Consider the following 25,653-nt stretch of genomic DNA (forward strand, 5'->3'; position numbering starts at 1 on the left):
GTAATCACTTTTCACTGCTTTTGCTATAGTATAATTTGTCAGTTTTTTGTGGCCAATGCCCTGGCCCCCGTGTAGCTCATATCCTCAGAACATCATTTATGGATGATATTTCAGTTTGAGGACAGTGTGAAAAACATACATTATAGTTTTGGCTTTTGCAAAATATTCAAGTGGATGCCATGTGTTGTGCATTAGAATGTTAACTTTTACAGAAGTAGCCGTAGTTGTGAAATAAGAACTAATGCTTTTATTTTTGTAACTAACTGACAATAACAACTCAGAGATATTTGTGAAAGAGCTAATGTTGGTTTAAAGTACTTGTGGAAGTAGCTAAAAGCGTCTGCATGGTCAGATAACATCTAAGGAATGGATGTGATGAGGCCCCTGCCACTGACCCTTCCACTGTCAATAACTGTCACCTGCTGAAACCACAGAACAGGGGCCCTTGTGAGGCAGTGACACACAACCCTCAAAACAGCAATCCACGATTCCTGCACGTGCTCTAAAAAGGCAAGTTGGGGGTCAAACCAACCTAAAGAATTCCTGGAACATGTAAATGAGTTCCAGGAAATGTTTGAATATGTATAATCATTATGAATATGTATTTGAACAATACAATGGAGAAACTAGACAAGAAGAGTTGCTGTGGTTAACCGGTTTGCCTCTGGCCATTGCCAACACCCAGCGCTGTTACTGATTTGTCCCTTATTAGTCCTTATTAAACTTCCAAAAATTCTAAAGAGTGAGGCTCATTTCTCACAAAACCCAAGGTGCTCACCCCTTGCTCTTCCCCCAAAGCCAGGATTTGTCAATGCTAAATTTTGTCTGGACGGAGGAGAAGGAGGCTGCGAGGAAAAGGAAGATGCACTGGTGTGGAGGCCCATGGGAGTCTCAATCTCCCACCGTGTAGGACTGGTCCCCAATAAGAAGATTAGATAGATTTCAAGGTTATGGTGACAAGCTTGCTTCTCCTATAGATCTTTGCCGGCACATGCTGATTTTTGGAAAGTTATGTTACCCCATTGGCCTGTTGGCCTAATTACCCTAGTTCACCCCTATTACCCATCTTTGATTAGTCCCTAGCTCTCTGTCCCTCCATTGGCCCCAGTTTACTGCATTCCTCTGCCCCTGTTTCCCTATTAGCTGTCCCGACCCTTAACCCCTCCTTTGCCCCATTTCCCCCATATCCATTGGACCCTGACCCTCAGCTCCACCCTCACTACCCCATATAAAAACCCCCTGTGCCCTCAGCTTGCTCCCTGTCTTAGTGCCTGGACCCTGTTCAGCTCTGTCCCCTGCTCCTGTACCAATAAACCCAGTTTGCTGAGATCATACCCAGACCCATCCTGCCGACTTTGTCAGCTTTATAAAGCAGCCGTGAGCTCTGGGCTCCTGAGTGCCGGACGCTCCAAGGGCCTCGGCAGCACCAGGACGCTCCAGACTGGGACAGCCAGGCAGGGCAGGAGGAATCACTGCCCCTTTCCCCTCCCTGCTGCTCCATCTCCCAGCCCAGCATCGCTGCAGGACAGCCTCACTGCCAACGCCATCCTGCCAGGGATGGACTGGGGGGATCTCCTTCCCCTTCCCTCTGGCATGGAGGCAAATCCCATCTTCTCCTTGTCCACCCTCCTTCTTCTCCTCATTCTGTCCTACATCCATCTATGTTCCTTTCCCATCTCCTTCCTCCCTTGTTCCTTCTTGTTCCTTCCTCTCCTCCTGCCTTTTCCTTTTCCCTTCTCCCTGTCTCTTCCTCTCTTTGTCCTTCCTCCCTCACGCTCTGAGCTGCAGACAGAGACCAGGGAGAACAAATCCCTGCCACAGAACCTCGTGGAAGAGGCCATTTGGAACGGCTCCACGGCGCAGGAATCCAATGGGGAGGAAAAGCCCCAGAGATCCCACACGAGGAGGGGCTGCCAACCCAGCCTGGGGAGCTGTGAGGAGGTAAAAGCTTCCCTGTGCCGGGAAGGGTGTGGGGATTGTGAGAAGAACTTCAGGCAGAGCTCAGCCTATTCCTGGTGCCTCCAAAAACGGCGGTGCCAGATGCAGAGATCCATGGGGATGCAGAGATCCCCCTGCAGCCCCCAGAGCAGCCACGCTGGAGCACGGAGGATATCCCGCCGAGGCTCGGTCGGAGTGTGGGCAGGGTCTGCTGCCGGAATCGGCAGAGGGGGATCTTCCCGTGGAGACCGAGCCGGAGCGTGGGCAGCCCCCACATGGCTTATGGCGGCTGATCCGGCAGCTCCGGCAGAGAAAAGGCAGGTGGGAGACCCCGGCAGCAGCAGCGGCGGTGCCCAGCGCAGCTGGCACGGGCAGGGCAGCCGGGGATGGGATGGCTGGGACCCGCCCTCGGTGCGGTCGGCGCGGTGACCTCGGCCCACGCGGCAGGACAGAGCAACCCCCATCTTCCCCAGCATGGCCGGCAGAGCGGCCGCGGGCCGGGCAGTGGGAGCAGGGCACACAAATTCACCGCCAGCGCCGGGGCAGGTGGAGCTGCCCTGGGCAGTGAGCCCGCACCTGGGATGGAAACCGGGGCAGGCGGAGCTGAGGCGGGCAGCGAGCCGGGACCCGGGACAGGCGCCTCGGCCGCCAACGGAGGGGGCAAGAGCTGCAGAGGATCCCACTCTCTTTCTGACTTTTCCTCTTGTTCCCCTCCCTTTCATTTCCCCTTGTTCTCTTCCTGTTTTGTCTCGGGTGTTTCTCATGCTTTAAAGATTTTTATTCTCCTAAAATCTCCTGTCTAACCTATGGCATATTCTCTTTCTTCTAGATTAAATGGGTTTTTTTACAAATAAATCCAGAGCCTAACAAATCTAAACTTCTGCTTGGATACTTTGAAATGGTCGACGAGCTAACTCACAACCTCCTAATGTTGTTTTTCTCATCACCTTTTTATTTATCCTTTGGCAAATTAAGCATCTTTCAGTTTCTTGCTTTGCTACTCCAAAAATCCCAGTGTACCCATAGTTCCTTAAAAAATGATCACACAAATCTTGAGTACCCCAGTGGGTTTTCTGATGCATGTCTTCTAATATTTTCCTAGTAAGCACATTTTATTAAGTAATTGTCTTCCATCAAGAAGTTTCCATTTCCCTGATTTATCTTGTTCACTTCCTGTCTTGTTTAATTCTTTTTTCTCGGCTTCCCTAAACTTTGGAATTTCCAGTTTTTCCTCGTTTGGAGTTAATATTAACATAACTCACTCAGCTCCACTTTCTGCTGTATCCTTGGCTTCGTCATCTGCCAAATTATTTCCTCTTATTTCTGGGGTCTTTCCCTTTTGGGGTTCCTTAATATGTACTATAGCTATCTCTTTTAGGTAATTTTAATGCCTCTAAAACCTCTGAAATAAGTTCCTCATGTACTAAACCTTTTCCTCTTGAATTAAGTAATCTTTTTCCTTTCCAAATTTTTAAAGGTAGGTACTACGCTAAAGGCATACCTTCAATCAGTATATATGGTTCCTTTATTTTGTGTTAAATATTCTAGTGCTCTTTTTAAAGTATATAATTCATGAGTTTGAGCTTACTAGTTTAAGGTTAATTTCGCTTTTTCCATAGTTTGCATGTTGTTCCCATCAACTACTACATACCCTGTACTTTCTCCTTTTGCAAGGAGTTGTATCTCTGTTACCTAACATAACTGCCAAAGGCCTACCCTTTTGGGGTATCTCTGCTAGTATGCTTGTATTCCCTCTTTTTTTTTCTTTTTTTTTCCCTGTAATCCAACTTACTGGTTTTCTGTCTCATTTTTCAAGATCTCATCTATTCATCTTCTGCCTCTGTTTTTCACTTTCACTAACATACCACTTTTCTTTCAACTACACACTTAAAAATAAAAAACCTTTTTCTCACACTACTTTCAGTGCAATCCACCTCCCTCCAAGGAGATATAGTGAAGCTTAAAATACACAATCTACATTACATATACTTTCATTTGTCTACATTCCCTCGCTTCTATTTCTCATTCACTTCCACACATTCTTTCACACGCTCAGGACACAAAGTGGATCCCTGTTGACAGAGAATCGCGGGTCCCTGTGGCCCCCTCCCCTTGGCGTTGGCCTCTGGGTCTCAGTATCTCCCGGCCTCCTGGGAGGGCCCTGACTCTGCTGCCTCCGGTGCCCGTTCACCTGTGAGGCTGATTTGTGTCACTCACACTCTTCAGCTACGGCCCCCTCACAGGCCCGGGGGGACAATGGCCCGTTTGCAGTCACACACATGCTCTGCCACAGCCCCCACCCACCCAAGGGACAATGGCTTATTTGTGGGTCACACACACCTCTTTCCACAGCCCCCCCTTCCCACCTGCCCGGGAAGCTGAGGCTGATTTTGTGTGTGACTCACTCTCACACACAAACAAGACAACAATAAGGTACCTTTTACATTCACATCGCCTATTACAATTTTAGGTATTTCTGGCCAGTCCTGGTGCTATTGGATTTTCCTCAACCCAGCTGTGTTGGCCAACCCCAGGTGCTCTTGGGTGTAGGAGCGTCGGGGGGTAGGACGGTCGGGACGGACGGAGACGAGAGATCTCTGCAGCCAGGCCCTGGAACTTGCGGTTTATTGCAAAGGGCCCTGGTGCAGGGCCCTGCTTGGAGCTGCCAGGCACAGCTCGGAGCAGGCCCGAGAGAAGAGAGGGGTAGAGAGGATGAGAGGGTAAGAGAGTAAGAGGGTAAAAGTGTAAGAGGGTGAGGTTCCCATTACAATTCAATAAATCTTCTGTGTTGAATATTCTGATTCTCACTAGCCAATCTAGTACAAGATGCACGTCCTATAGCATTTACATACAGCCTATAAGAATCATTACATTACCACACTGTGTTACATTTTAAACCGTAAAAACTCCTCTTTGGACCCCTTCTGCCAAGCTGGCAGGATCTGCTCTGACCCTTGGATCTGTCTGCAAGCAGTGGGAATTGTTCCATCAAAAGGGGATTACCTTCAGCCAGCCATACATCGTTTTCCAGTTGTTCACTAACTGAGGTATCTCAAAGCTTGCTTTGATTTCAATCTTGCTTATAGTTTCTATATTGTCAAAATCTTTTGCCAGACAATCATATTTATAAGGCTTTCCTGTTTCATCTTCCCCAACACTTTTTTTATTTCTCAATCCACCTGTGTTGTCCAATCCCAAATGCTCTTGAGCATATTCTCAATCCGGCAGAATTTTGCTTTACCCTGAATGCTCTTGGAATATTAATCCCTCAACCCAGCAGGTTTTTAGGAGCCCCTTTTGTCCCATTTCCTAGTGGATTGGGCTAGGAAACTCCTCTGCTCCCTTCCTCCGAGGGGTCCAGCCCCTCTCTGAGACCCAGTCCCAGTTACCCCGGGGGATTCTCTCACTCCTTTTAACATTCACTTTGTCTCTTTACTGGCCACTTACCGCAGAAAGTCAGAAACGCAGCATGGGAGACTCCAGCACTCACTTGGCAGGTCTGGCACAACCAGCCCGCCTCTCATTCACTCACATTCATCCCCCCTGAGAAATACTTACCAATCCCTTTTCCTTCCCATGTTCTTCGTGCACATTACTACTCTTAGGGGGCCAATTGCCGTGGTTGTAGGGAGCCTTTTTCCCTTGTCTTTGTTTTATTGTCTCCTTTTGTCCACCATAACCTGCGTCTGCCGGTCACCCCAGGGCAAACAGAGCGAGGCTGCTGAAGAGGGCAGGGGGCACCTTCCCCACTCTGACTCTCCTAAAGCACTGGCAGCGAGGTGTTGGTAACCATCCTCTGCTACCAAATTGTGAAAAACGCCAATCACTTGTTTTTAAAATTTTAAAAGTTTAATAGTAATAAAATAATTATCATAATAGTAATACAATTAGAGTAATAAAAATTTGGACAATTTGAATTAGGACAATATGAGACAACAAATACAAAGTGTTATGGAGTCCGGGTACCTTTTTCTGGGCAGCACAAGCCCTAAGAAGGACACCTGTTAACAAAGGATTAACCCTTAAAAACAATAGCCTGTTGCATATTCGTACACTTCATACATGATGCATAAATTCCATTCAAACATGGGATTCTGGTCAGTGCCACCTTCTTCCTCTGAATCCTAACAGTGCCTTTGAGGAGGGAAGAAGTTCATTTCTTCTGATAAGAGGGCAATAAATTCTTTTTCTCTGAATGATTTAGGTGTCCTGGGGCTGCTATCTCGCTGCAAGTCCTTTCTTTAAAGAAAGTCTCTTACCAAGCATAGTTTCTATTTTAACATTATGTTATAACCTAAAACTGTATTTAACCCACTTCTTAAGAGAATTAATACAGCATTAGTTTCTAACACAAGATGTATAATATTCATTTTCATATTTGCGAAAACCCAATCACAAAATATGCACTTTTCACAATTATAATCCCACTTACTTCCAGTCTCTCCCAGCATGGTCCCAGCTGCCGCCAGCATGGTTCCAGTTGCTTCCTCAATCAACTCAGTGAGTCCCAGTATGATGCCATTTGCTCCCAGTGGCTCCCAGTCAGGCCCAGTATGGGAGATGCTGTGCAGGGTGTGCTCACTGTGACACTCAGTCACTCCCAGTATTAGTCCAGTCACTCCCAGTGTGATCCAGAGATGAGCCCAGTGTGCTCCCAGTCTCTGCCAGAATAAACCAGTTTTGCTCTACATGGTTCCAGTTGCTCTCTTTCACCCTCACTTTCCTTCCAGTCGCTCCCAGTATATCCCAGTGTACCCCAGTTATCTCCAGCATCTTTCCAGTTCCTTCCAGTATGATCCCATTTGCTCACAAGCACTCGCAGTCAGCCTCAGTGTAGTGGCACTCACTGCCAGTAGGATCCCAGTCACCTCCAGCCATGATCCCAGTTCATCCCCGTGTAAGCCCAGCAGTTTCCAATCACCCCCAGTATGCACCCAGTTCCTTTCAGTTGGTCCTAGTATGTTCCCAGTTGCTCACAGTGTCTCCCAGTCACTCCCAGTATATCCCATTTGCCCCTAACATGGTCTCAGTTGCCCCCTGCAGGCTCCTACTCACTCCCAGTACAATCCCAGTATGATCCCACTCTCCATTAGTGCAATCACAGTGTGCCCTGGCATGGCAGTATGATCCCAGTATGATGTCAGTACAAGCCCAGTACAGTCCCAGTCACTCCCAGTATGATCCCAGTATGATGTCAGTACAAGCCCAGTACAGCCCCAGTCACTCCCAGTACGGTCCCAGTGCAGCCCAGTCCCTGGCAGTGCTGCCACTGCTGGGATCCCCCAGCCCTGTGTGCGTTCCCCCCTGGCGGATGTGCCGGGAGGAGCCCCAAGGGCTGGCAGTGCCCAGGCAGGGTCCCCAGCAAGGCCCAGTTTGGATGTGCAGCCCCCAGTTTGGCCAGTTTGCCTCGCCTTTGGCCCGGGCCGGGTTCCCCCCGCCCGCAGCGGCTGGGAGCAGCCGAGAGCCCCGCGCTGCCCATCCCAACCCGTCCCGGCTCCATCCCCGCTCCTGCCGCGGGCTGCGAGGGCTGCGGGAACGGGGCACCGAGGGTGTGGCTGCTGCTGGGGGAGGAGGAAGGAGGCAGGGAAGGGCAGGGATGAAGGGGGAAAAGGAGGTGGGGCTAGGGGGGAGGAGCAGGGGGAGGAGGGATGGAAGAGGAGGGACAAAAGCGGATCAAGGCTGAACTGAGGGAACCACGCCTTCGATCCCTGCCTGACTTCGCAGCCCCCACCTGTGGGATCATCGCCTCCCCCATCGCGCGGGTGAGCGGGGAGGGGGAGCTCGGCCCAGATATCCAGAGGGTCCCTGGGTTGGGTTTTTGGGGGGATTTTGGAGAATGAAGAAGTCCAAGGCTGTGCAGAAAAGGCCCCTTGGGGGGACATCGGGGGGTGGCGGTGGCGGCTGCCGGCAGAGGCAGCCTGGAGGAGCAGAGCCCTGTGTGCCCCAGGAGCCCAAAGTGGGGAGCCCAGAGAGGGGGGAGCGCCGCCATTGGCGGGAGCCTCAAGAGCCTGGAGAGGGGCAGGGGGGACTCCTTGGAGCCGCTGCAGCCCAGAGCAGAGAATGAGGGGAGAAGGGAGCCCGGGAGCCCAAAGAGCCCCGGCATCCCGAAATGGGGAGAGTGAAGCGGGGGGAGCTTTTGGCATTGCTGGGACTGCCAGCAGCCGGCACCGAGGAGAAGGGGGACCCCCAATCCAAGCGTGACCCCAGCAGCTGGGACAGGGTGGAACCCCCGAACACCAGAGGGGAGGGACCAGGGACAGGGAACTCCTGGGTGGCTTTTTCAGGGCTGAATCTTGGTGTTTGGGAGGTTTTTCTGGAGCCCAGATGGCTGCTGACTTGTAGAGATGGACTCGGGCAGAGGAACCATCAAACTCAACGTGCTCATCCCTTGTTTTCCCCAAACCAGGATTTCCTATTGCCAACACTTGGGAGGCTGTGAGGAAGAGGAAGATGCCCTGGGACACTGAGGGAGGTGAGGAGGAAGTCAGTGTCTCTCGAATGCTTAAAATCAGAGGGTTTTGGGAAAGCTTCAAAAGACAAGCCTCAGAGACAGTAGAACTGATTAGAGCTTTGCAGTAACCATAAGATTGGTCAGCAGAAAAGTTATATAAGAAGTAGAAAGTAGGGAGAAATAGAACAATGGTCTGTGCATTAACACTTATCTAGAATAACTCCCTAACCTGCAGAAAAGTGTATCTAGATAGATATTAGGAAGTTCCAAGCTTAATAGTGGAGCTCTGTGCATTGTGTTTTAAGGCTTACAAGCAGGTATTGTATTTGAAATAAGGGAGCATTGTTTTAACCGTCAATGTGCTTATAGTGCTTGGATAGAACTACTGTCAGTATGCCTTTGCTTTGCGTGATTGGTCAAAAACCTTTTAAAGTAAGTTTGAACATGAAGTTCTTTGTCTGCTACCTGTGATGTGAGCTACTGGCAACTTCCCATTGTCATAACCAAGTAATGAGACAGATGCTGGGAAATAAAACAGCTCAGGACACGTTCCTAGCAGTCCAGTCCTGTTTGTGATTTGTGCACAGCCCCGAGCTGGCGATGAGTGCCCCTTTCCCCTCTGTGCTGCTCCATCTCCCAGCCCAGCAGGGCCCCTGGCTGCAGCTCAGCCCTGGGGGGATCTCCTTGCCCTTGCCTGTGGCACGGAGGCAAATCCCATCCTGTCCTTGTCCTTCCTCCCCCAGAGCAGGAGCTGAGCATGGAGAGCAGGGAGGACAAATCTCCGCGGCAGAACCTGGTGGCAGAGGCCGTTTTGAGCGGCTCCACAGCGCAGGAAGCCAACGGGGAGGAAAAGCCCCGGAGCTGCCGCACGAGGAGGGGCTGCAAATGCAGATGGCGGGGATGTGAGGGGGAAAGAGCCAGCCTGGGCCGGGAAGGCGGCCGGAGATGGAGCCAGAGCTCAGAGCTGGTGCTCCATGAGCAGCTCCATGATGGGGAGAAGCCCCACACGTGCGTGGAGATTGGGAAGAGCTTCAGGTGGAACTGCGACCTGATTGTGCACCAGAGGATCCACACTGGGGAACGGCCCTATGAGTGTGGGGAGTGTGGGAAGACCTTCAGCCGTAGCTCCCACCTGATCAGGCACCAGAGGATCCACACTGGGGAGAGGCCCCATGAGTGTGGGGAGTGTGGGAAGACCTTCAGCCGTAGCTCCCACCTGATCAGGCACCAGAGGACCCACACTGGAGAGAAGCCCTATGAGTGTGGGGAGTGTGGGAAGTGCTTCAGCCGGAGCTCTCACCTGATCCAGCACCAGAGGATCCACACTGGGGAACAGCCCTACGAATGTGGGGAGTGTGGGAAGAGTTTCAGCCAGAGCTCCGCCCTGATCCTGCACCAGAGGACCCACACTGGAGAGAAGCCCTACGAGTGTGGGGAGTGTGGGAAGAGCTTCAGCCAGAGCTCCAGCCTGATCAAGCACCAGAGGACCCACACTGGAGAAAGGCCATACAAGTGTTCTGAGTGTGGGATGCACTTCAGCCAGAGCTCCAGCCTGATCACGCACCAGAGGACCCACACTGGGGAGAGGCCCTATGAGTGTTCCAAGTGTGGGAAGGGGTTTAGGATCAGCTCCCATCTCCTCCTGCACTATCGGATTCACATGGAGGAGAGGCCCTTCCAATGCCCTAAGTGTGGGAAGGGATTCAGGCAGAACTCCACCCTCATCACCCACCGGCGCATCCACACTGGGGAGAAGCCCTACGAGTGTGATAAATGCAGGAAGAGGTTTCTGACCAGCTCCTACCTCCTCCAGCACTATCGGATTCACACAGAGGAGAGGCCCTTCCAATGCCCCGACTGTGGGAAGGGATTCAAGCACAACTCCAACCTCGTCACCCACCGGCGCATCCACACAGGGGAGAGGCCCTACGAGTGTCCCCAGTGTGGGAAGAGCTTCTCCAGCAGCTCTAACTTGACCCAACACCAACGGAGGCACCGGTAAGGGAAGCCCTGTGAGTGCCCCGAGTGCGGGCAGAGCTTTGTGCGCTGCTCCAGCTCCATCCCCCACTGGAGGAGGCACTTTGGGCACAGCCCTGGTCACGCACATTCCCTGTGATCCATGTTGGGAACACCCCTGGCTGCTTCTACTTCTAATTTCACCTTAATTTTTTTCTATTCTCCATCTCTTTGCACTCCAAAAGCCAAGGGGGATGGATCTGTCACCTCAAAACCACTCAAATCCCAGTGAAAACAGCTCAATCTTACCCCAAAAGGGCTCAAACCCACCTCAAAAAACTCAACCCCACACCAAACTCACTCGATTCCACAGCCATCAGGCTGAGATGGGGTTGGGAGGTGATTAGAGTTGTGGGAGCTCCATTAGATTGGTGGGATGGGGATTGTGTGGGGCTGGGTGTGTGGGATGTATTTGATAGCAAATAAAACTCTCAGACTTACTGATTTCTTTCCCATTCATGTTCAGTCCATTGCAGTTCTGTTTGCAGAGTGCCACCTTCTCAGCTCATTGTCTTTGTGTCCCCTTTTCTCTCCTGCCTCTCTTTGCCTGCTCTGTTTCTCTCTCAGTGTCTCCCTTGACCCACGGACCACCAGAAACCCTCCCCTGATTGAATTGACCCAGGCACCACCAGAGACCCTCCCTATATTTAATTGCCTCAGGGACCACCAAATACCCTCCTTTGATTTTTTACCCCAGTGACCACCAAAGACCCTCCCCTGATTTAACTGCCCCCTTCCCTGATTTAATTGACCCTGCATTGATTTAATTGACCCCTCTGTCCCCACAGTCCCTCCCCTGATTATTTATTATTTTATTTCCCAATTATTATTTTAATTCGCAGTCCCAGGAACTGAAGTCCTGAAGGCTGGCAGGGAAATGTCTCTGTAGGATTTTGCTCCATTTGCCTTCATGGGCAGGAACATCTTTTCCTGGCTGGGAGCTGGAATTCCAGACTTTTGGAATGTGTGCAGGGCAATACGGACTGGGATCAAATATGGACTGAGATCAGATAGGGATGGGGATCAAATAGGGGTTGGGATCAAATATGGAGTAGGATCAAACAGGGGCTGGGAGCAAATATGGACTGGGAACAAACAGGGACTGGGATCCTACAGAGTGGGATGAAATAGGGGCTGGGATGAAATAGGGACTGGGATCAAATATGGACTGGGATCGGATATGGACTGGGATCAAATGGACTGGGATCAAATATGGATTGGGATCAAATGGACTGGGTTCCTACAGACTAGGATAAAATAGACTGAGATTATATAGACTGGGATCAAATATGGGCTGGAATCAAACATGGACTGGGACCAAATACGGATTGGGATCAAATATGAACTGGGACCAAATATGGACTGGGATCAAATAGGAGTTGGGGTCAAATATGGACTAGGATCAAACAGGGACTGGGATCACATATGGACTGGGATCAAATGTGGACTGGGATCCTACAGAGTGGGATCAAATGTGGACTGGGATCAAATGTGGACTGGGATCACATATGGACTGGGATCAAATATGGACTGGGATCAAATGGACTGGTGTTGCAGTATGAAGCAATATCCTGTTTTAGCTATCCCAGTCCTTTCCCAGGTGTGGCAATACCTTCTCCCTTCCCCTCCCCTTGCCTCCTGCTAAGTGGTGTCTGTCAAGCTTAACATTCCAGCAAGGCTGTCGTTGTGTGATTGGCAAAAGTTCAAAAGATGCTTCTCAGCCCTGGGGTCATTGGCCTAGCCAAGTGTCACTTGTCCCCTGAGACTCCCCCCCTCCCACCTGCTTGGTGCCATACCTGCCCCTTCCCTCCCCCTCCCCTCGAGCTTAAAAGGACACTGAGACCATGCGGTCGACATTCTGTTGGAGCTGTTACCAAGATTCAGAGATCTGTGACCCTGGAATAAAACTCTGGATTAAACCCTCTGGCAGAATCCGTCTCCTTTCCTCTTTGCCATCGCCTAAGGCCTTTCCACCAGAGGTAAAACTGAGTTCCTGCTTGCCTGGACTTGTTCCAAGTGCCCAGTTGCAACAAGCAGCTAGCCAGGGGTGTCTCTGAGGTAAAACACCACAGTTGCCGCCTCTGGTCAAGCAGCAAGGCCAGACGAGCCCAGACACGTTCCATCCTCTAACATTGGGATAATATTCCAATAGACGGGGTTCCTACAGACTGGGATAAAATAAACTGAGATTATATAGACTGGGATCAAATATGGGCTGGGATCAAATAGGGGTTGGGATCAAACAGGGACTGGGATCAAATATTGACTGGAGTCAAATAGGGACTAGGACCAAATATGGATTGGGATCAAATATGGACTGGGATCAAATATAGACTAGGAAAAACTATGGACTGGGATCAAATATGGATTGGGTTCAAATGGACTGGGTTCCTACAGACTGGGATAAAATAGACTGAGATTATATAGACTGGGATCTGTGGGAAGTTAGGGACAGGCGATCGGAAGATATCGCGTTGTACGGGCAGACAGAACCCCTCCCCTCAGCTGTTAAAGTTACCTAAGCCCCATTTATGACACAAGCAGAACCGAGGTTATATAACCCCATGTAACCAGTTAATAAACGCCATTTTGCCATCCACCATATTGGTGTTTGTGAGCACATGGCCCGAGCAGCTGGAGGTTTGCTGCATCACACCTCAGCAGAGGCAATAAAGTGGTGCCAAAACCCAGGAAATTACCTGGGAAACGGGAATCGCCTGGACAGGTGAATGGCGGCTGAAGCGGCTGTGCCAACTCAGCGGGGAGGACACTCCCGGACCAGCAAGGAGGATGGAAGCTCTCGCAAAGGTCGTATTTCAGATTCATAGGCAATGGGGTATTGATTGGAAACCGAAAGTCTTAACCCTCGCTGTGTCGAGGCTGTTGCAAATTGGGGTCATTGACTAGCCGGTGGACATATCCACCCAGAAATATGGGACAAGTGTACTAAGGCTCTGGCCGAGGAAACAATATCCTCAGGTTCGGGGAAGAATCTTAAATCATGGGGAAGAGTCGTACAGGCTCTCCAAAAGGCTCGGCAAGAGCAGGAAACTTGGAAAGCCGCACGGGACTGTTTTCTGGCCGTGCCCTGGCTGGGGATGGAGGCGGCTACGCAGACTATGGGCGATTGCGGTCCTGCTGAGCGCAGGGATTTGCAGCTACGGGGACGCTCTTCGCGGCTCTGGAGCCCAAGCCCACCGGCTGAGGGAAAAGAGCAGGCACGGTCTTTTTGGGACGGGCTGGCAAAGGAGGCGTGGAGCGCCGCCATTGGAGTCTGAGGGGGCCTGGGAGGGACCTCTGCCTTACGCGCCGCAGGGTGGTGCCGAACCCCAGAGAGATGGCAGGGATGCGGATGCGGTTGGCAGGGACAGAGAAGGTCTGCCAAATAACGCAGACACGCGCTAGCAGGAAAGAGGGGAGACGCGGAGGGGGAATTAGGCCCACTCAGAGTGTTTGTCTGAAAACATATTCTTATAAGACACGAGCCTCACCCAGCAGGAGGCGGGGCAAGCCTAGAGGGAAGGAGTGGCCCAATGCTAGTTAAAAGGGGCAGGGTCGAAGCCTGACAAAAAGGTCCCAGAGTCTGGAAGTATCCAGTCAGTCGACTTCCGGACCCGAGTCAGACTCGAGCTGGGACGAATGGTTTGACAAGTGGTCCGTAGCCAACTCCCAACTCTGATAAAGAGGGAGTGAGAGTATACAAGATTAGTAATCACAATGCTCCTGCTTGGGTCAAGGGGAAGTTAGGAAAGAAACGAACCCCGCTTACAGACTGGAGGAAAATAAAAATAGCATGCGCCGATTAAGCCCCATCAGTCACGCTAGCGTTCCCGGTCCAAGTGGGGGGCCAAGGCAGAAACCGGAGGACCTACTCACTGGTAAACCCCAAGGATGTGCAAGCCATTGTTAAAGCAATTGCAGACAGAGGGATTAATTCAGCTGTGGTTTCCACTCTTATCGATAGTGTTTTTGGAGGAGATAACATGCTCCCATTTGACATTAAACAAACCTGCAGATTAATTTTTGACGGGGTGGGGATGATCGTCTTCAAACAGGAATGGGAGGACAATTGCGCAAAGCAGCTGGCCTTAGTGACTGGGGCAGACCACCCGCTGCACGGTTCCAGTATACAGCGACTCATGGGCACAGACCCAACCATGATCACCCCCCAGGCACAGGCCGAGGGCCTTCAGGCCCATGAGGTTATGACAACTACCCACGCCTCTAGAGAGGCTATCCACTCTGCTTCTAAGGTCATTGCTAGACCATTGCCATGGTCTCCTATAAAGCAAAGCGATAGTGAAAGTTTTACACAGTTTGTGGACCACCTCCAGGCAGCACTCAATTCCTCGGCTTTACCCTCGGAAGAGAAGGGCCCTGTGTTAGCGGAGTGTTTGCGCCAACAATGCAATTCAGCTACTAAGGATGTTTTACAGTCATTACGGCCCCGGTCTAGCATGGCGGACATGATTAGGCATGTCACAAAAGAAGAACATCTAGCTCCAATCCAGGCAGCCGTCCGCACTGCAATAACCAGTGTGATAGCATGCTTTAAGTGTGGCCAGGCAGGTCACGTTGCAATGAATTGCCCCCAGTCAGGGCATCCACTAACAGCTGTTCCCCCATGCCATGACCTAGGGGGCCATGCTGGGCATGTGGGAAAAAGTGGCATTTTGCCAAAGAGTGCAGATCTAAACATCAGGGAAGCGGGAGGGGGAGGGGGCACCCGGGCCGCACACAGCTCCCTCCCACCTGGGACATGAAGCGGCCCAGTTACACCAATTTTCAATGGGGCGCGCAGCTCCCGCACCCACTGCCCCCTCCAATGACCAATTTTGCAATTCAACCAACGGCTCAGCCAAACCCATCAACACCCCAGGAATGCCAAGAACGGCTCCCTGGGGGCGAGGCCCCTGGGTGGCCCTGGCCATGAAAGCATGGGAGCGGGACCCCTGGGTGTCCTTTGCCGTGAAGGTGGGCGGGCACCCGCTGATAGTGAGGGCAGTTTGCTGTCTCTATAACAACCCTGATGATTCTGCTATCTGCCTCCCCTTTTGGGTTGATATGGGATCAGACGTTACCATCATCCCGAACATACACTGGCCTTCACAGTGGAAACTGGAAGAAGCCCCCATGGTGGGCAGGGCTGGAGGGCTGACCCTCAGCCTGAAAAAGCACCCAACTGGTAGCGATAACACTCTGCACCGAAAGAGGACTGGGGAGAACTATCACCCTTTCCCCATATGTCATGTCAGAATGCCCACCCTTGCTGGGGAGGGATGCCCTAGCCCTGTTGGATGTCAGGATGATAAATTTAGTCTAAGGACCACTGCTGCATACCCGCTGCTACCTATCAAACTAACATGGAAATCAGTGGACCCAGTGTGGGTCGAGCAGTGACCCTTGTCAAAGCCTCGAATGATTGCCCTTCTTGAGCTAATTAGCCGTGAGCTACAGCGGAACCACATAGAACCCTCTGCAAGCCCATGGAACATCCCAATCTTTGTGATACCCAAATGATCTGATGAGGGCTTCCGCCTCCTGCATGACCTGTGAAAGGTGAACAAAAGAATTCAACCAATGGGTCCTGTACAAACTTTGTTGCCGATGAATTTGATGATACCAAGAGGACAGCCCTGTGCGGTGCTTGACATTAAAGACTGTTTCTTTTCCATTCCCCTGCACGATGAAGACAAAGAGTGGTTTGCCTTTTCTGTCATCTTCCTGAACAGCCAGCGGCCCACCTGCGATTCCAGTGGAGAGTATTGCCCCAAGGAACGGTCAACTCCCCAACCATTTGTCAAATCACAGTAGACTGAGCACTAGCGCCAGTCTGGCAGAGCGATCCGACTGCGACCATCGTTCGACAACATTCTGATCGCTGTGCCATCAGCGAGCCAAGTAGACCAGCTAGTGTCGACAGTCTTGGAGACCTTGAAAATAAATGGGTTCAAAATCGTGAGTGCAAAAATAAAAAAGGGATCGTGCATAACCTTTTTAGGGGTGGGAATTTCGAACTCCTATATAACCCCTCCCCAAATAAAAATTCAACGAGACATCAAGGCACTCCATGGCATGCAGCAGCTGGTAGGATCCCTACAATGGCTCCGCAATATCATCCTGATCCCTCCCGAGGTCATGGACCCCCTAAACGACCTCCTGAGAGGGAAAAACCCATGGGAGCAGAAAACTCTGACACTAGAAGCGATGAGCTCGCTCAATTTTATTGAACATCAAATGTCGGTAAGCACGCTCTCCAGATGGGACCCAGGCGCACCAATTGACTTGTATGTCCACTTTACAAAGAAAGGGGGAGTAGGAGCGCTAGCCCAAGGGCTCCTGACAAAGCCCAACCAATACAATGGGTAGTCTTAGGAAAACCATCACGCACTTTTTCCCCAGGAGTTGAGTGCTTTAGCAGCCTTATCATGAAAGGCAGGAAACTCGCCCTAAGGCATTTGGGCATCGAACCCACCAAGATATTTCTGCCCATCCGCAAATAGCTTTCCACGCAGTCAGCATCAATATCAGAGCATCTAGCCATAGTCCTTGCTGGATTTGGAGGAGAGATTCGCTACGCAGCAAAACCCGCTTGGACTCAGCTGCTTGCGATCGTCGACATTGATGTCCCATCAAAAATAATGGATCAGCCGCAAGCAGGACCCAGGGTCTTCACGGACGCATCTTCGCTAACCTCCACCGCAGCAGCGGGATGGCAGTCAGGAGTACAGTGGCAATGCATCAAAACCACTGACCCTACGCTTTCAGTCCAGCAACTCAAAGCAGCCACAGTAGTACTAGCATGTGGACTGTTCCCAGAAGAGCACCTCAATGTTGTAACGGACTCTATATTTGTGAGTAAACTCTGCCTAGCCATGTCTGGACCTGGCATATCAGTGTCCACAGTGGTGATTATGCTTGAAGAGGCACTTTTTTCGCAAAAAGGCACTATATCTATCATCCATGTTAACAGCCAGAATCCGGTTAAAGGATTCTTTCAAATTGGCAACGACAAGGCAGACGCCGCTGCAAGAGGACTGTGAACGCTGAGAGATGCCGGTCAACTACATGAGTCCCTTCATATCGGAGCTAAAGCACTTGCGAAAAAATGCGGGATTTCGGCTGCTGATTCGAAGCACATTGTCGCCACGTGTCCCCACTGCCAAAAATCACCACTGTGGTCTAGCGGCATCAACCCCAGAGGCCTCAAAGCTGCAGAAATATGGCAGACAGACTTTACATTATGTCAGCTGCTAAGACCCCGAGCGTGGCTCGCGGTGACTGTGGATACATATAGCGGGGTGATCGTGGCCACACAACATCAAAAAACTGACTCCAAAGCAACCATCCAACATTGGTTAATGGCCATGGCATGGCTTGGTGTTCCAAAACAGATCAAGACAGACAATGGCCCGAATTTTGTTTCAAAATTGATCCAAGCATTCGTTTCCAAATGGGGTATCACTTCAGTACATGGCATCTCATACAATAGCACTGGGCAGGCCATCGTTGAGCGAGCAAATCAAACTCTGAAAGCCAAACTGAGGTATTGGCTAAAACCTCTGAGCCAAGGAGGTATTGGCTAAAACAGAGGGTTTTACTAACTCCATTCCCCCGAGAGACCAAGCGCGCATACTGGCAACCTCTCTGTTAGCATTAAATCAATTCCCTAGGGGGGATGAAACAAGCAGCCCCGCCCAGAGACAATGGGCCACCTGAGCGCTAGAGGAAGGCCCACAGGTTATAATTAGAAATGAACTAGGGGAATGGGAGCGAGGTTGGAGACTAGTGCTCACGGGGTGAGGGTACGCAGCTGTTAAAAAAGCCGGTATAGTCAAATGGTGCCCACTTAAGTCTATCAAACCAGACCTTCAGAGTCGAACTAATGAGAATTGTGAAGTTTTATTTGCAGGACTGGATCCTTGGACATCCCCACAACCCATAGACCCCAGTACCTGAAGAAAGCGACAAATCACCAAGCAGCCTGACAGCTCCCAAGAATCCCACACCAGTGAGATCCAAGCGGCAATGGTATCTCTGTGTGATCTTGCTTTTAGGGTTAATTGGCAGAGGGCAGGCCGATGCAGGGCATTACCCTCACCAGCCATTCAGGTGGGTTTTACGCCATGTCTCAAGCGATAATGCTATCAAAGAAACCATCACACCTGACAGCCCATCTTTTGAGTTTCAGCTAAGGGACATTTTTCCCCCACGGCTAGGATTCCCCGATTTTAGAGATTTATCACTATACCAGACCTATTGGTGCCCTGCTTCCAACCCAGGCAAAAGTTTCTGTAACTATCCAGGGTATGGATATTGCAGATATTGGGGGTGTGAAACTATCATGACAAGCAATAGGTAGCAACCACAGCAACCTGATAAGTTCCTGCAAGTCAGGTATGCTCCCCATGGTTGTCTGGAACCAAAATTTAGAAGACACAATCAAATATACACGCCCCAAGACGGGAGAAAACACAATTGTACGAGCTACACAATGACACAATGACAATTTTGCAGCCGACCCATGAGAGTTGGACCACTGGTAAGGTGTGGTCAGTGTTTGTCCGCACCTTTCACGACATTTGGGTGAACATACAAATTATCAGGCTCCTACCGTCAGTATCCCAATCAATCGGACCCAATCTAATTCTTACGGGCCCAAGAGGGGGATCACAACTAGCGCCAATTTTACCCTTAATGTACAAGCATTAAATCCTACCTCGTCCCCATACAGCCTTTTAGATAAACCAGCTCCTTACAATTAGTTTCTTGATGTATTAAATGCCACCTTTTTATCACTGAGCCAATCTAACCCAAACCTTATGAAATCATGCTGGTTATGCTATGATGCAAAGCCCCCTTTTTATGAGGGTGTTTCCCTTAATGTCCCCTTTGATAGCAGAGAATCCACATCAGTGCAGGTGGGACACCCCCCGGAGGGGAATTACCCTGAGTCAGGTCACAGGCCAAGGCAAGTGCTTCGGCAATGCAATTTTAGCAAGGCAGATGGGCAACATCTGCACTGAATTTATCGAACCTAATGGAAGGATCTATAAGTGGGCGATTCCGACTACTTTAGGAATGTGGGTCTGTCAGCAATCTGGAGTAAGCCCCTGTGTGCTCCTTGATAAATTCAATAACTCTGTTGATTTTTGTGTCCAAGTCCTAATTGTTCCTAGAGTCCTGTACCACCGAGAAGAAGAAGTATATCAACTTTTAGAGGAATCCAACCGGCTCCACAGAAGGGAAGTAATAAAGGGCATAACCATTGCAATGCTCTTTGGTCTAGGAGCTACTGGCACAGCCACAGGTGTCTTGGCCATGTACCTCCACACCAAGAACTTTCTCAACTGCAGATGACCATCGATGAGGACTTACAGAGAATTGAAAAATCCATCTCCTTTCTAGAGAAATCCCTCTCCTCGCTTTCAGAGGTTGTCCTGCAGAACAAACAAGGATTAGACCTCTTGTTCATGCAACAAGGAGGCCTGTGTGTCGCCTAGAAGGAACAATGTTGTTTTTATGCAGACCATACCAGGGTCATACGAGACTCGATGGCTGAACTAAGGGAAAGGCTAGCCCAGAGAAAGAGCAAAAGAGAAGCTCAACAAGGATGGTTCGAGTCATGGTTCAATCAGTTCCCAGGGCTGACTACCCTTGTTTCCACTTTAATAGGCCCTCTTACTATGATACTCTTGACATTGATTTTTGGGCCTTGCATATTGAACAAATTAGTGTTGTTTGTTAAAAACCATTTAGAAAAAGTTAACATTTTATTTGTTGACCGCCAACAATTGCTTTGAGGCACGCTTGTTGCGGATATGTTGCATTGCCTTTTACCATTTGTCGGTTTTACCATAAATCAGTTTAACAGCCTTTGCATTTTTATAACCTTTACACTTCGTGTGTCTTTAATTAATCATGAGGGAAGGGGGAAATGTGGGAAGTTAGGGACAGGCGATCGGAAGATATCGCGTTGTACGGCAGACAGAACCCCTCCCCTCAGCTGTTAAAGTTACCTAAGCCCCATTTATGACACAAGCAGAACCGAGGTTATATAACCCCATGTAACCAGTTAATAAACGCCATTTTGCCATCCACCATATTGGTGTCTGTGAGCACATGGCCCGAGCAGCTGGAGGTTTGCTGCCGTGCCGTTCCTGAACCAGGTCATCACACCTCAGCAGAGGTAACAGGGATCAAATGTGGGCTGAGATTAAATATGGATTGGGATAAAATATGAACTGGGACCAAATATGGACTGGGATCAAATAGGGGTTGGGATCAAATATGGACTAGGATCAAATACGGACTAGGATCAAATAGGGTCTGGGATCCTACAGAGTGGGATAAAATAGGGACAGATCAAATACGGACTGGGATCAAATACGGACTGGGATCAAATACGGACTGGGATCAAATATTGACTGGGGTCAAATAGGGACTAGGACCAAATATGGACTGGGATCAAATATGGAATGGGATCAAATATGGACTAGGATAAACTATGGACTGGGATCAAATATGGATTGGGTTCCTACAGACTGGGATAAAATAGACTGAGATTATATAGACTGGGTTCAAATATGGGCTGGGATCAAATATGGATTGGGATAAAATATGAACTGGTACCAAATATGGACAGGGATCCAATAGGGACTGGGATCATCCTGACTGGGATAAACTGGACTGAGATTATATGGACTGGGGTCAAATATGGACTGGGATCATACTGACTGGAATCCAATATGGACTGGGATCAAATACAGACCAGAGTCAACTATTGACTGAGATCAAATAGGAACTGGGATCAAATAGGGACTTGATCAAATATGGACTGGGATCAGATAGGAACTCAGATCAAACATGGACTGGGATCAAATATTGACTGGGATTGTACAGACTGGGATAAACTGGACTGAGATTATTTAGACTGGGATCAAATATGGACTGGGATCCTATGGATTGGGATCCTATGGATTGGGACCATACAGACTGGGATAAACTGGACTGGGATCAAATATGGACTGGGATAAATATGGATGGTATAATTTGGACTGGGATCAAATATGGAAGTAGGATCAAATATGGACTGGGATTAAATTTGGAATGGGATGAAATATGAATTGAGATCAAATATAGACAGGGATTAAATATGGATTGGGATCAAATATGGACTTTGATCAAATGGACTGGGATCAAATATGGACTGGCATCAAATATGGACTGGGATCCCACAGACTGAGATAAACTGGACAGAGATTATATAGACTGGGATCAAATATGGACTTGGATTAAATATGGACTGGGATCAAATAGGGAGTGGGATCAAATATGGACTGGGACCATCCGGACCAGGATGGCTGAACCAGTTCTCCCAGTTGTCCCTAGCATACACCTAGGCACTCCCAGAATGATCCCAGTCTCTCCCAGCAGGGCCCTAGTCACTCCCATTTGCCCCCAGCGTGTTCCCAGTTCCCCCAGCACATTTCCAGTCGCTCCCAGTCTAGTCCCAGTCCCACAGCCTTGTGGTCTCAGACCCTCCCAGTATATCCCAGTTGCGCTGAACATTCTGGCAGTTGTTGCCAGGCACTCCCAGTCACCTCAGTGTTGTTCATGTGCCGCCAGTTGTCTCTCAGTTGCTCCCAGTTCCTCTAATTAAGTCCCCAGTTGGTTCCCAGCATGGGCCTGGTAGCTCCCAGTAACCCCCAGTCAGTGTTCAATCACACCCACTCTAATCCCAGTATGATTGTAGCCACTCCCAGTATGATCCCAGTCACTTGCAGTCTAATCCCAGTTGCTCCCAGACACTCCCAGTACAACTCCAGTGCCTCCAGTGTGATCCCAGTTGCTCCCTGTCAATGCCAGCATGACCCCAGTACCCTCCAGTATAATCCCAGTGATTCCCCGTCTCTCCCAGTTTATCCCAGTTGCTTCCAGTTTGTTCCCAGTCACTCCCACCTCTTCTCAGTTTATTTCAGCACTATCCCAGTTACTCCCAGTCAATCCCAGCATGATTCCAGTCACCCTCAGAGTGATCCCAGTTGCTCCCAGCATGGGCCCAGCTGTTCCCAGTGTGCTTCCATCACTCCACTGTGGTTACAGACACTCCCAGGATGGTCCCAGTTGAACCCAGTTGCCCCTGCTATAGTCTCAATCACTCCCCATATGATCCCAGTCCCTCCCAGTATGATCCCACTCACTCCCGGTTGCCCCCAGCATGGTCCCAGTTCTCCCCAGCATGGTCCCGGTTGTTCCCAGTGTGATTCCAGTCCCCCCAGTGTGGTTCCAGACACTCCCAGTATATCCCAGTTGCCCCCAGAATGTCTGTAGTCATTTCTGGCAGTGTCATGTAGACTGCCAGTAGCCCCAGTAAGATGTTAGTTATGCCAGTATCATCCCCCAGTCATGCCCAGTATATCCCAGTTGCCTCCAGCACGCATCCAGTCCTTCCCAGTTCCTCCAATTTGCTTGCAGCATGATTCCAGTTTCCCTCAGTTGCTCCCAGTAGCCCAAAGTGTGATCCCAGTCACTTCCTTTTGACTCCAAATATGATCCCAGTAAGCTCCAGTTTGATCCCAGTCACATGCCAGCCCGCCCAGCGTGGTCCCAGTATAATCCCAGTTGCTCCCAATCTCTCCCAGTATGGTCCCAGCTGCCTCCAGCGTGGCCCCAGTTGCTTCCTAGATCAGCCCAGTCAGTCCCAGTATGAGCCCATTTTCTCGCAGCGTGCTCCCAGTTGCTCCCAGTCTTGCCCAGTATGGGGGATGATGTGCAGGGTACGTTCCCAGTCACTCTCAGTTAGTCCCAGTATTAGTCCAGTCACTCCCAGTATGACCCAAATATGGCCCCAGTGTGCTCCCAGTCACTGACAGAATAAACCAGTTTTGCTCCACATGGTTCCAGTTGGTCTCTTTCACCCTCACTTTCCTTCCAGTCACTTCCAAAATCTCCCAGGGTACGCCAGTTCCCTCCAGCATCTTTCCAGTTCCTTCCAGTATGATCCCATTTGCTCACAAGCACTCGCAGTCAGCCTCAGTGTAGTGGCATTCACTGCCAGTATGATCCTAGCCATCCTCAGCAAAATCCCAGTTCATCCCAGTATATCCCATTTACCCCTGACATGGTCTCAATTGCCCCCCACAGGCTCCTACTCATTCCCAGTGTGATCTCAGCATGATCCCAGTGTGATCCCCAGGAGCCCAAAGTGGGGAGCCCAGAGAGGGGGGAACGCCGCCATTGGCGGGAGCCTCAAGAGCCTGGAGAGGGGCAGGGGGGACTCCTTGGAGCCGCTGCAGCCCAGAGCAGAGAATGAGGGGAGGAGGGAGCCTGGGAGCCCAAACAGCCCCAGCATCCCGAAATGGGGAGAGCGAAGCGGGGGGCAGCTTTTGGGATTGCTGGGACTGCCAGCAGCCTGGGCAGGGCAGGCACCGAGGAGAAGGGGGACCCCCAATCCAAGCGTGACCCCAGCAGCTGGGACAAGGGGGAACCCCCGAACACCAGAGGGGAGGGACCAGGGACAGGGAACTCCTGGGTGGCTTTTTCAGGGCTGAATCTTGGTGTTTGGGAGGTGTTTCTGGAGCCCAGATGGCCGCTGACTTGTAGAGATGGAGTCGGGCAGAGGGACCTTCAAACTCAACCTGTGTTGGGGAAGATGAAAAAGGAAAGCCTTATAAATATGATTGTCTGGCAAAAGATTTTGACAATATAGAAACTATAAGCAAGATTGAAATCAAAGCAAGCTTTGAGATACCTCAGTTAGTGAACAACTGGAAAACAATGGTGTGGCTGGCTGAAGGTAATCCCCTTTTGATGGAACAATTCCCTCTGCTTGCAGACAGATCCAAGGGTCAGAGCAGACCCTACTAGCTCAGCAGAAGGGGTCCAAAGAGGAGTTTTTAGCATTTAAAATGTAACACAGTCTGGTGATGTAGTGATTCTTACAGGCTGTATGTAAATGCTCTAGGATTTGTATCTTGTACTAGATTGGTTAGTGAGAAATAGAATATTCAACAAAGAAGAAGATTTATTGTATTGTAACAGGAACCTTAATCTCTTATGCTCTTCCCCTCTTACTCTCTTACCCTCTCATCCTCTCTTCCCCTCTCTTCTCTCGGGCCTGCTCCAGCTGTGCCTGGCAGCTCCAAGCAGGGCCCTGCACCCGGGCCCTTTGCAATAAACCGCAAGTTCCAGGGCCTGGCTGCAGAGATCTCTCGTCTCCGTCCGTCCCGACCGTCCTACCCCCCGACGCTCCTACAAACGCGCTCATCCCTTGTTTTCGCCAAACCAGGATTTCCCATTGCAACCCCAGGGAAGCTGCGAGGAAGAGGGAGATGCCCCGGGACACTGAGGTAGGTGAGGAGGAAGTCAGTGCCCCTTTCCCCTCTGTGCTGCACCATCTCCCAGCCCAGCAGGGCCCCTGGCTGCAGCTCAGCCCTGGGGGGATCTCCTTGCCCTTGCCTGTGGCACGGAGGCAAATCCCATCCTGTCCTTGTCCTTCCTCCCCCAGAGCAGGAGCTGAGCACGGAGAGCAGGGAGGACAAATGCCCGCGGCAGAACCTGGTGGCAGAGGCCGTTTTGAGCGGCTCCACGGCGCAGGAAGCCAATGGGGAGGAAAAGCCCCGGAGCTGCCGCACGAGGAGGGGCTGCAAACGCAGATGGCGGGGATGTGAGGGGGAAAGAGCCAGCCTGGGCCGGGAAGGCGGCCAGAGATGGAGCCAGAGCTCGGAGCTGGTGCTCCATGAGCAGCTCCATGATGGGGAGAAGCCCCACACGTGCGTGGAGATTGGGAAGAGCTTCAGGTGGAACTGCGACCTGATTGTGCACCAGAGGATCCACACTGGGGAGAAGCCCTACGAGTGTGGGGAGAGTGGGAAGAGATTCAGACCAGCTCCCATCTCCTCCTGCACTATCGGATTCACACAGAGGAGAGGCCCTTCCAGTGCCCTGACTGTGGGAAGGGATTCAAGCACAACTCCACCCTCATCACCCACCAGCGCATCCACACAGGGGAGAGGCCCTACGAGTGTCCCCAGTGTGGGAAGAGCTTCTCCAGCAGCTCTCACTTGACCCAACACCAACGGAGGCACCGGTAAGGGAAGCCCTGCGAGTGACCCGAGTGCGGGCAGAGCTTCGTGCGCTGCTCCAGCTCCATCTCCCACTGGAGGAGGCACTTTGGGCACAGCCCTGGTCACGCACATTCCCTGTGATCCATGTTGGGAACACACCTGGCTGCTTCTCCTTTTGGT

The 25,653-nt window shown here is 50.7% G+C and overlaps 1 protein-coding gene across 1 annotated transcript; it reads left to right on the plus strand.

Annotated features, from left to right (window-relative positions):
• The first annotated feature begins 7,586 nt into the window (after positions 1–7,586).
• On the plus strand, positions 7,587–10,391 carry LOC143695881 (uncharacterized). Its single transcript, XM_077191090.1, has 2 exons — positions 7,587–7,700; positions 9,222–10,391. The coding sequence occupies exons 1-2, from the start codon at positions 7,587–7,589 to the stop codon at positions 10,389–10,391; spliced, it is 1,284 nt and encodes a 427-aa protein (XP_077047205.1).
• Positions 10,392–25,653: the final 15,262 nt, after the last annotated feature.

This window comes from Agelaius phoeniceus, chromosome 27, assembly GCF_051311805.1.
Source record: "Agelaius phoeniceus isolate bAgePho1 chromosome 27, bAgePho1.hap1, whole genome shotgun sequence".
NCBI lineage: Eukaryota > Metazoa > Chordata > Aves > Passeriformes > Icteridae > Agelaius > Agelaius phoeniceus.